Source organism: Schistocerca piceifrons, chromosome 8, assembly GCF_021461385.2.
Source record: "Schistocerca piceifrons isolate TAMUIC-IGC-003096 chromosome 8, iqSchPice1.1, whole genome shotgun sequence".
Taxonomy (NCBI): domain Eukaryota; kingdom Metazoa; phylum Arthropoda; class Insecta; order Orthoptera; family Acrididae; genus Schistocerca; species Schistocerca piceifrons.
The window spans coordinates 43,683,124-43,695,139 of NC_060145.1; the positions used below are offsets into that span (position 1 = coordinate 43,683,124).

Consider the following 12,016-nt stretch of genomic DNA (forward strand, 5'->3'; position numbering starts at 1 on the left):
GGACTTTATACATTTGTTGGACAATATCGTGTCATATTAACCAATCCTGCTTTCATCTCAATAAAACAGCAATTCAGATTTGTAAGAGAAATAATCTCCTTTAACAATGGAAATTCCAGGTAGGAGTATCAGCACTGTAGGAAAACATAGATCGCTACTTACCATAAAAAAGACACATGAAGTTGCAGACAGGCACAATTAAAAGATGCTTACATAAAGCTTTCAGCCACAGTCTTCATCAGCAAAAGAAAAACACACACCATTTGCACACACAAGCAAGCACACCTCATCCGCACTTGATCACCAGCACCAGCAGCTCAGCAAGGATGTGATCCCATGTGATAGCTGCATTCTGGCCTGAGCTGCCAGAGTTGGTGGTCATATGCGTGTGAGGTGTGCTTGCTTGTGCGTATGAATGATGTGTGTTTCTCTTTTGCTGATGAAGGCTGTGCCCAAAAGCTTTATTTAAGTGTTTTTTAATTATGCCTGTCTGAAACTTAATGTGTCTTGTTTATGGTAAGTAGCAACCTATCTTTTCTTACATTTCTAATATGTTATCTGTGATAAATTCTTGACAGAGAAAGCTAATACGATACTTCATAAGTGTTGGTGAAATACATACAATGGAAGAAGTAAAAGTAGACACTTGTCATAAAGAGGGGAAAGACATTGTCCAAAATCTGCACTAAAAGTTCTTAATGCTTTAATCATATGATGAGAGGTTACCTATTCTGCTTCAATTGTTTGAAAGAAAAAATAGTATTTTCAAAATAATTTCACAGACATATATACACACTTTTGTGGAAGTGTCAGTGTCTTTTGAGGAGACGGTATTTTTGTATCATGAACAGTTTATATTGAAGTGTGGATAAAGGCCAGATCCACTGTGTCAGGATTTGTGATATAAACCTTTGTGATTTCATTTTTACATTGCTCTCTTTTAGTTTTTATGCTTCTTGTGTCAGCAGAATTTGATTTCCTTTCCATTTGTATTGTATTTAAACTGTCACTTGTACTCCAAGGGTCTCTTATTTGTAGTCTATGCATGTCTGTCCGCCTAACCTCCTCCATGACCCCTCCTTTAAAATCCACACAGCCGTGCCACCTTCTGCTTCCAAATTCCTGCTCAAATAATTCCTTTCCATGTACCAGCACACTAAGGTGTACCTACAGTGAGTGAAACAATTGCTTTCTTCAAAATTTATAATGCATATTATTTAAACATTTTTACACTACTAAAGCATATTCAAATACAAAAATTTAGCTAACTGTGATGGGAGACCATGCCAAATCACTTTAAAAGTTTTGTGCTGAAATTTACATATCAATCCTGCAGTAAACTGGCAACTAAATTATAATGGGTAAATTAAATGTGTAGTAAACAGCAGCATAATAATATTCACTTTTATCAGAATCAGGGTATTTCCTTTTTGAAGTAACATTTTTACAATTTGGATAGGGCTTTCTATGCTCTAGTATGCAACCCAAGTCAAGTTGTTTCTGTTGCTCCTTGATTGTGATCAGTCCTTGAATACCTAGCATCGGTTTGAAAGCTCTTTCTGCTGTCTGATTCACATCCTTCAGAGATGAAACTTTTCTTCTAGGTTTCAAACAGGCTAAATTTTCTCTTCACAAATACACACTTCCAAGCAGAAAAACTTTTCCATAGAGGGTATTAAATGTGCACAAAGGGTGGCACAGATTAGTCTGACTCATAGAGGTGCATCACAGAAATTAAAAACCTGAATTGGGCAGGCTCTTAAGATAGGTGCAAATTATCCTGTGAAATACTGCTTACAAATTTCAAGAACCAGGGTTAACTGGAGAATGTAGAGGTATTTATCAGGCTTATATGCATCGTCCCCATAGGGATTATGAGGACAGGATGAGACCAATTACAACATGCACGTAGACATTTAATCAATTATTCTTCCCACATTCCATATGGGACAGTATCAAGAGGGAAGCCTAGTATGCAGTACCATGCTTAGTACCATCTGCCATGCACTTCACAGTTACCAGAGTATGTTTGCAGATCTACAGAGAAATACTGTTTTCCTTGAGCTAGGGATGGAAAATAATCATGCTTGGAAATCAGTCGTACACAAAAAGTATCTTCTTTGTGTCTGCCCCTTCCCCTCCTCCCCCCCCCCCCCCCCCACCTCCCATCTTTCTCTGTCTTGAAGAATCTTCATTTTCAGCTAATTTCTTATGTACTGCTGCTTAATGGCCCAAATGCCCTGATAGTCTTCATTGCTGTAAGAATAGTTTGTCTTTGTTGATTTTCACTTTGCCAAGAGCAACAACATGTGTAATATCAAATTAATTATCCAATGCAGTTTAAAAATCTTGCTCACAACACATGTAAACATCTGCAGATTCTTTGCTGTTGTTTATTGTAAGAATTGTGAGACATGGTGTAGATGCGCATCCTTTTTAACACAGTTAGGACCCAAGTGGCAGTCTAGATGTTCTTGTCATTTTCCAGAAAATGATACATTCATAAATTATGAAATTTGCACTTTCACTTACTTTAATTTAAACTTCCAAAGAATAAAGAGCAAAACTGACATAACCCGCCAAATGGAAAGCAGCTGTCTTTGGCTGTTCTAAATGTCAAGCTAAGGAATGTATTTTTTAATCAAACAATGGAAAATCCAGGATGGAATGTAACAATATTACGAGAAGGAAAGTTGCTACTCACCATATAGCAGAGATGCTCAGTCGCAGATAGGCACAACAAAAAGACTCTCACTATTATAGCTTTCGGCCATTAAGGCCTTTGTTGAAAAATACAATACACACACACACACACACACACACACACACGCGCGCAAATGCAAATGCAAATGCAAATTTCACACATGTGGGGTTGGTTTGTGTGTGTGTTTGTGTGTGTGTTTGTGTGTGTGTGTGGTGCGCGTGCATGCGTGCGGGTGCGCATGTGCACGTGCATGCATGCGTGCCGGTGCGCACGTGTCAAACTTATAGGATCAGTTTTTTGTCTGTCCGTCTGGCTGTTGAAAGCTCTTTTTTCTCAGGAAAACGTAGCTGTATCATGTTGAAATGTGTGTCACATACTATGAGATATTGTACCTTGGCAGTGTAAGTAATTGAAGCTTCTAAGTCAGTGCAATCAAAAGGTATAGCCCTTTATGTCATTTATTGTGATACTCACAAACCCATTCATCAAAACCTATAGAGTACTTCTTGTTGACCTAGAATCATGGAATTTAGCAAGAAGCAAGGTTTCACAGTACAAGTAAAGTGAAAAAAATGAAAATTGTTAATTTGAAATTACATCACACAGAAAAAATATTTCGAGCAATGGAAACTCTTGATGTGTCTTCTTTATGGTAAGTAGAAAAAAATATTTCTTTTTTCATTTGTTTCCTGGTGTCAAAACTGAAATTAAAACGATCAGTAGCTCTGCATTCAAGTTGACTGGGTCAGTCAAACATCTGGCAAAGAATGACTTTGTCGCTCATATGACACGTTTCAGAATTTATCCATCATCAGATATCCAGGAGCGATTACTGAACCAAGATATGGCATTTCACATACAACTTAATAAAGGTTGCGTGCCTCCTGCATGACTACCACATTAATATTATTGAAATTAAAACATTCTCAAAGATCTTTGAATCCATGAGACCGATATCTCGCCAGAACTGATGTCAATAAAAGGAAAAAGTTGTAGAGACTCTCGATTCTTGGAATTTATGTGCTGCGTGTATTCATAATTAAGTTTGTACGGAACTCTCAGTGCATGAGACCTACGTGCACCTGGCCAGTTTTTAAATAGTAACCCAAAATGTGAACCATTATTATGAGAAGTTGCAAACATGTTCCTTCCTGAACTGGAGACAGTATAATTATATCACAACAAGACCCACTTCAAGGGAAACTTTTTGACTAAATTTCTGTCTCCAGTCATCTCCACTCCTTTCCGCTATACATTAAGTCTTTGTCGTAAATCTTCCGGGCCTATTGAACTGGATTTTGAAAGGGTTCCAACCATGTGTACTCTGTAGTGAACTATAATCGTATCCTTTGTGGTTGATACAGTGTTTGACATCAACCACATAGGTCATAACTCAGTATAATTCTAGTGGACGCACAGATGGCATATGAAAACTGTCACAAGCATTTCAAACAAGAAAATCAAAACAATTTCATGGAACAAGTAAACAGGAGATTAGGACATGGAAAAACAAGTTTCACATGTACAATATAATTTATCACCATTAAGTATTTGTTAGTATTACTCATTCTGATGGTGTTGTCCATAGGAAAAAACACACAGTAAGATTCATCAGATATCTAAAACAACAAAATTTCTTTCTAATAGCTGAATAAGGCCTTACTTGCAGATAAATCAACTGCCCCCATTCCCTTCCCTTTCCCTTCCAGTTTTTGAAAGCCTTATTGGCCATTTCTCAGATACTCTTTTCTTCAAACATCCACACCTTTTTGAGTTCCTTTTCCTTCCATTACTAGCATTTGTTTGCCAGGCTTCTTCCTCAACCTTTACAGTTATTTCATTTGTGCTGTAAACCTTTCGGGGTATAAGGTCATTGTCAACCAAACTCTTCTGCCCCTAATGTTTCATCCAGAACTGCACTGGACATCTTCAGAGGCATTGCTTCTTCATAGTCTTGCCGACTGATGGGTCGGACATCTGAGTGCGACAGTATACTGTAGAAAAGAGGCATGGCAGGAGTTGCACATAAGCAGAGATGATCCTTGTCAAAGATAAAGAACTGTGTAGTGATTCTGCAGAAGTACTGCCCATATGTTGCTAAGTTTCATGGTATCTTGTTTTCTATTAAAATTATCTCTATGTTTATATATTTCAATGGCTTTTCTACATAGCCATGGATAATAGTTTGTTGTAGATAAAATTTTTCTTTCAGAAAACTTCACTTTGTGACTTCCTGGATGAAGATCATGATCTGCTACAGCCAATTTGTCTATTTTCCATAGTCGGTGAAGACTACTGAGCTCCTTTAGCTGTGTTTTCATGCTTCTCTTTTTTGTTCCAATAAAACTTTACCACATGTTGACAGAGGAGTGTGTGTATCGTTCACATATCACTTTCTTTGTTGGTCTAAAAACCAGTATAATGTAATGTTTCTATAAAATCTTTCAGATCTGATCTGTTACTTTTTTAAGAAAAGGGAGAGAAACTGTATTCTTCCATTGTCGTTTTCCATGCTTGTCCTTCGGTCTTCCATTGTTTGGATGTAGAATTCTGTTTACCTTCTTTCCTGAGTAGCCATTTTTCTCAAAAGCCTGCTTTAGATGTTTTAATTCAGGATCCAGGTGTTCTGGTATGCTAATCCTTTTGGCAAGACTTTTAATGACACCTCTCATTTGTTGTGGGTGTTGATTAGAGTTCTTGTGTAAATATCTATCCGTGTGCGTTACTTTTTGAAAAACCTGAAGATCCGTCTGTTGGCCTGTCTCATAGCTAAAACATGTAAGAAAAGTATTTTGTTGTCATTTTACAGGGTGATTCAAAAAGAATACCACAACTTTAGGAATTTAAAACTCTGCAACGACAAAAGGCAGAGCTAAGCACTATCTGTCGGCGAATCAAGGGAGCTATAAAGTTTCATTTGTTCGCTTGAGGCGCTGTTGACTAGGCGTCAGCGTCAGTTGATGCTAAGATGGCGACCGCTCAACAGAAAGCTTTTGTGTTATTGAGTACGGCAGAAGTGAATCGACGACAGTTGTTCAGTGTGCATTTCGAACAAAGTATGGTGTTAAACCTCCTGATAGGTGGTGTATTAAACGTTGGTATAAACAGTTTACAGAGAATGGGTGTTTGTGCAAAGGGAAAAGTTCTGGACGGCCGATCTTACAGCTGATCTTACCCCCCTGCAATTTTTTCTTATGGGGGTACGTTAAGGATATGGTGTTTCGGCCACCTCTCCCAGCCACCATTGATGATTTGAAACGAGAAATAACAGCAGCTATCCAAACTGTTACGCCTGATATGCTACAGAGAGTGTGGAACGAGTTGGAGTATCGGGTTGATATTGCTCGTGTGTCTGGAGGCGGCCATATTGAACATCTCTGAACTTGTTTTTGAGTGAAAAAAAAAACCTTTTTAAATACTCTTTGTAATGATGTATAACAGAAGGTTATATTATGTTTCTTTCATTAAATACACATTTTTAAAGTTGTGGTATTCTTTTTGAATCACCCTGTATATTTGCATGGTGAACTGGACTTTTGGATTTATATTATTTAGAAGACCAAAGAATTTGTCCAAAGCTTTTTTACTATACGGCAAGACCAAAAATGTGTTATCCACAAAACAGTACCAGCTAGATGGTTTCTTATGTGCTTTTTCTAAAGCTAACTGCTCAGTTTTCTCCCTATAGAAATTAGCTATAGCGCAGTATACATGTCGCTCTCAGATGGCTGACCCATCAGTCAGCAGGATTCAACAGAGCAGCAACAGCTCTGAAAATGTCCACTGCAGGTCTGGGCAAAACATTAGAAACAGAAGAGTTTCATGGACCACGACCTTATATCCCGAAAGGTTTACCAGCAGTAGCATCATCCGATCATGAAAGCCTTCATTCTATAATCTTTCATTTGTTTTGTGCCCTTCTTTTACACACACATCTTTCTGTTTCTGTAAGGATGTCATCCAACTGTTCTATGTCCTTTGTGACCTTAGATGTTTTTAGTTGTTCCATTGAGTTCACATGTGCACTGTCTCACTTTTTGTACATTTTTGTTTCATCTGTGGTTTCCTCTGTCAGGTACACTCATAGCAGTGTTCATATATAGTTCCTTCAGGCAGCAAAACACAATTTCCACCAGTGACAGAATATGCTCTAATATGCACTGAAAGTGCTGTTATCACTCAAAGTTCTTCATAGATTTATCATCATTAAGGTTTCTTTTTTTTTAAAAAAAAAAAACAAAAAAAAATGCTGTTATTTTGTTCAACTCGCCCTCTAGTATTATCATCGACTGCTGGTATCATCTTTGTCAGTGCACTAGGAATGAGATTCCTGTGCTGATAGGAATGTCTTACGTTGGTTGGAGGATGTAAATAGAGTGCAAATCATGATGCCTCCGCTAAACATTTGGTTCAGTACGTCTTACTATGTTGTCCGTTAATCAGCTAAACTGTTTATAATTACTTCTGCACGAAGTACTATAGCAAGCTTTGTATTTGCAGAAGATAAATGATATAGTAATTTTTGCCAGGTGCTGGGAACAATTATTTAAACTTGTTTACTGTCAACCCTAACTTCTTGCTGAAGTGGCCATGTGCCTGTAAAATACTCAGGGGCAACACATGCCACATACAACCACACCATTATACTCAAATCCTATTACAGGTGTATCTGTCTTGTAAATCAACTCTGCCGTAATTTCTGCATAGCCTTTTGTGTGGGTATGGCACTAACCAGCTGTTCACCAAAATGAATGGACACCACCAAACTGAGGCCAATAGGAAAGTCGAGAACCCAGTGGCAGAGCATGTTTCCAAATACAGCATATTTGATGTCAATGGCTGCTGCACAGCCCGTGTCATCCAGATCCTTCCCACCAAGATCAACTTCTCACAGTTGCATAAACAGGATTACTCTGTTATAGTACATCTTTCATTCTTATCTGTGGTGTTCAGTTCACATTAGCTCATTTCTCACGTACAGCTGTACCCCTGTCTGCCATGCATCCCATCCCCCTTATAAGCAGCCTCCCTCTAATAGACAGCAGAAATGAGTTCAAATGTTAGTGATTTTTTCTTCGCAATTCTTTCTATACGTGCACAAGTTGAGCACAAATAATTTACCTTTAAATAGAATGTTTTGTTTTATAATGTTTATTGTAATTATTATCTTTGGTACATGTTAACTGAGAACCGTAAGTTACTTGCATCCACAACATGATGATATTATTCAGTTCCTGACCTGATGTGTAACAGTTATGCTTGTATTGTATGCAAACAAAACTGCCTTGGATGGCTTATGACTAAAAAGACATACTTTAACTGCTGTGGCCCAAAGGTAAAGTAGTAATGAAAGAAATGATTCCTATTGCTTAATATCTATTTTATTTGTTCCAATTTCCCAGTGTTATAACTGAGCTCTGATGCATATTAGTTTTCTTAAACTTGAATCATGATGAAAAATTCCTGAATGAATTCCAAGGATTTCACCTGTTGGAACTTTTTATTCAGAAGCTCTCTAATTTCATTAGATGTCATATCCAATATAAAATTTTGGCATTAAAGCTGTAAAGCTGCTTAGTTTGGGAAATTGACAATATTTACCTGCAATAATTTTGCCATGAAATGGGGGGAATGGGTTTCGCAGATAATGATTTGGTTTCAGCTGAGTGGCCAATACAGAGTAATAATTTAGAAACAATCTTGTGATCATGATGAGAAACTCTAACATTGTACAGGAAAAACCATATGGAGAGTAAAGGAGTTCTAAAAACAATTGAGCACCTACGGAGTAAAACAGTTGCAGTGTGTGTCTTTTAGAAATAAACCACCCAAAGCAGATTTGTTTGCATACGATACAATCATAAAAATTGGCAGTATAATGTAAATGTTTGTTGTTGTGGTTTTCAGTCCTGAGACTAGTTTGATGCAGCTCTCCATGCTACTCTATCCTGTGCAAGCTTCTTCATCTCCCAGTACTTACTGCAACCTACATCCTTCTGAATCTGCTTAGAGTATTCATCTCTTGGTCTTTCTCTACGATTTTTACCCTCCACGCTGCCCTCCAATGCTAAATTTGTGATCCCTTGATGCCTCAGAACATGTCCTACCAACTGGTCCCTTCTTCTTGTCAAGTTGTGCCACAAACTCCTCTTCTCCCCAATTCTATTCAATACCTCCTCATTAGTTATGTGATCTACCCATGTAATCTTCAGCATTCTTCTGTAGCACCACATTTCAAAAGCTTCTATTCTCTTCTTGTCCAAACTATTTATCGTCCATGTTTCACTTCCGTACATGGCTACGCTCCATACAAATACTTTCAGAAACAACTTCCTGACACTTAAATCTATACTCGATGTTAACAAATTTCTCTTCTTCACAAACGCTTTCCTTGCCATTGCCAGTCTACATTTTATATCCTCTCTACTTCGACCATCATCAGTTATTTTGCTCTCCAAATAGCAAAACTCCTTTACTACTTTAAGTGTCTCATTTCCTAATCTAATTCCCTCAGCATCACCAGACTTAATTCGACTACATTCCATTATCCGCATTTTGCTTTTGTTGATGTTCAGCTTATATCCTCCTTTCAGTGTAAATGGATAGATAAAAAAATCTACTTACCAAGCAGTGGCAGGGGTCACCCAGAAATCCAGGTCATGGGAGACTTACCGGGCGGGATGAGGAGGAGAGACTGATCGTTGGGAACTGCACTGGATGAGATTTGGAAACCTGAGAGCTTACATATGGAAGACAGGTAATATGCAAGACAGAGATTACTACTAAAACATCATGCACGAGTTAATAAGAGTGAAAAGCTAAGAGCATTGTATGTAACAGAAGTAGGAGGGGGTGGCGAATAGTAGACAGGTCAGAAAATGAAAGATGTAGAAAACTAAAATGGTGTGAGGATAGGAGTAGTTACTGTGAAGAAATTCTGAGACAGAAGGAAGTAACAAATTGAGGCCAGGTGGGTAGCGAGAACAAAGGACGTATAGCACTAGTTCCCACCTGTGTAGTTCTGAGAAACTGGTGTCTGGGGCAAGAATCCAGATGGCATGTGTGGTGAAACAGGTATTGAGGTCATGACTGTCATGTTGTAGAGCATGCTCTGCAGGAGGATATTGTGTGTTGCCAGTATACACCTTTTGCCTATGCCCATTCATCCTGACTGATAACTGGGTGGTAGTCATGCCGATGTAGAAGGCCGAACAGTGTTTACATAAAAGTTGGTATATGACTTGTCGTTTCACAGGTGGCTCTCCCTTTGATAGTATATGTTTTGAAACTTCCTGGCAGATTAAAACTGTGTGCCGGACCGAGGCTCGAACTCGGGACCTTTGCCTTTCGCGAGCAAATGCTCTACCAACTGAGCACCCCAAGCACGACTCATGCTCCCTCCTCGCAGCTCTACTTCTGTCTGGAGTATATGTTTTGCCATTACAAGGCTGGAATAGGTGGTGGTTGGAGGGTGCATAGGGCAAGTCTTGAAGCCGCGCAGTCACACGGGTAGGAGCCAAAAGGTTGAGAGATGGGGTGCAGATGTAGTGTAAGATCTGATAAGGACACTGCAGAGATTGGGAGGGTGACAAAAAACTATTCTAGGTGTGGTGGGCAAAATCTCAGACAGAATGGATCTCATTTCAGGGCATGATTTTAGGAAGTCATGGCCTTGTTGAAGTAGCTGATTGAAATATTAATTGTATACAATTCTCTTAGCTTTTCAGTCTTATTAACTCGTGTGTGATGTTTTAGTAGTAATCCCTGTCTTGCATATTATCTGTCTTCCACCTTTAAGCTCTCAGGTTTTCAAATCTCATGCAGTGCAGTCCCCAACAATCAGTCTCTGCTTCTCATCCCATCCGGTAAGTCCCACATGACCCGGTGTTCTGGGTGACTTTTCAGAACTGTACCCCATTCCCTAAACCTCTCCAATCCTTTTCCTTCACCGCCCTTACTTCCTTCCCCTTCAACTCTTCTGCCAGGAGGAGGAGCCACTGGCTCTGAAAGCTTGTAAAAGTTAAACCTGTGTGTGTGTGTGTGTGTGTGTGTGTGTGTGTGTGTGGGCGCGCGCACACGCCACTTGGTGAGTAGATTCTTTTTATCTATCCATTTGATTATTTTTGGTATCATAAAAACTGAACATGCTTACAGCTTTAATTTCTGTATTACAAATGTTTTGAATGGTGTACATAGAAGTGAGAGACTCTCATGTAAACATCTGTTTTTGCAATAAATATGTGAATACAAAATCATAATTGTAATATCTTGTTTCAGTCAGGGTAAGTAATACTTTTTGGTAAATATAGCTAGTAAATAGGCAACAGTGTAATTTCCACTTCATCACTTGAAAACTGTTTTGATTGGCCTGATTTTGATCATCCAAATGTTTATTTTATTACTTCTCCCTCCACAGTTCTTTCAAATCTTCATCTGGTGGCTTGAATAGACGAATGGATATGTACCTGAAGGAAAGCGAACATGTTCGAAAGTAAGTATTGCTTATTTTTCCATCACAATATGCTGTGAGTTTTTTCTTTTCATGTAAGTAAAAATTAAAGATGTACTTTACCATAGTGGCTGCTCTTGGTAATCTGGAGTAGATTTTATGCAAAATTTAACTCTTATTTTATGCAGTGTTTACTTTGAAGCACTGCGACAACAGGAAATTAATCTAGTAATCAGTTTTGAAACATTCATCATTTACAAAAAGAAAATTTTTTGTTGACATTTGATGTAAATTGTAGCAGTAACCGAATATTCTGAACATAAACTTATAGTCATGTTAGGTTGAAAGGGCCAGTGGAAGGATGATACGAAGTAGCCAGTACACAAGCTTTTAACTATACATAGTGCTCTAAAAATACTTCTACAAACTTTGGAAATAAGTTTCTTACACACCAAAACAAAACAAAAAGAAGTCTAGTAAACATGGGCTCTAAAATGCATACCTTACAAACAGTGAGCACTTGGTCAGTAGAAGAGATGTATCTCACAGTAACGAAGATAAAAAAGTGCTCATAGCTGTGCATTTTAGAGCCCATATTTACTGAACATTGTTTCTGGTTTTGGTGTAAGGAATCTGTCCCCAAAGTTTGTACGGTAGTTTCGAAGTGCCCTGGATATGTATTTATATACATATCCAGGAAAATACAAAAGTCCTCACATTGTGTGGATGGCCCATCCTTCACTTTCTGTGATTTCCTCATATTGACAATATTGTTACAGGTGTATGACATATTATTACATTTATTTGCTAAGTTAGTGTGGATTTCAGCAGAAACATTAAATCTTGTTTATCATTACAGATGG

The 12,016-nt window shown here is 38.2% G+C and overlaps 1 protein-coding gene across 1 annotated transcript in view; it reads left to right on the forward strand.

Moving 5' to 3' along the window:
* The window catches only part of LOC124711362 (Golgi SNAP receptor complex member 1), a 55,276-nt gene that overhangs the window by 21,486 nt on the left and 21,774 nt on the right, over positions 1-12,016 (forward strand). The window contains exon 5 of the mRNA XM_047241401.1: positions 11,121-11,195. Within this exon, the coding sequence (XP_047097357.1) occupies positions 11,121-11,195 (75 nt within the window). The remainder of the gene's footprint in view (positions 1-11,120; positions 11,196-12,016) is intronic.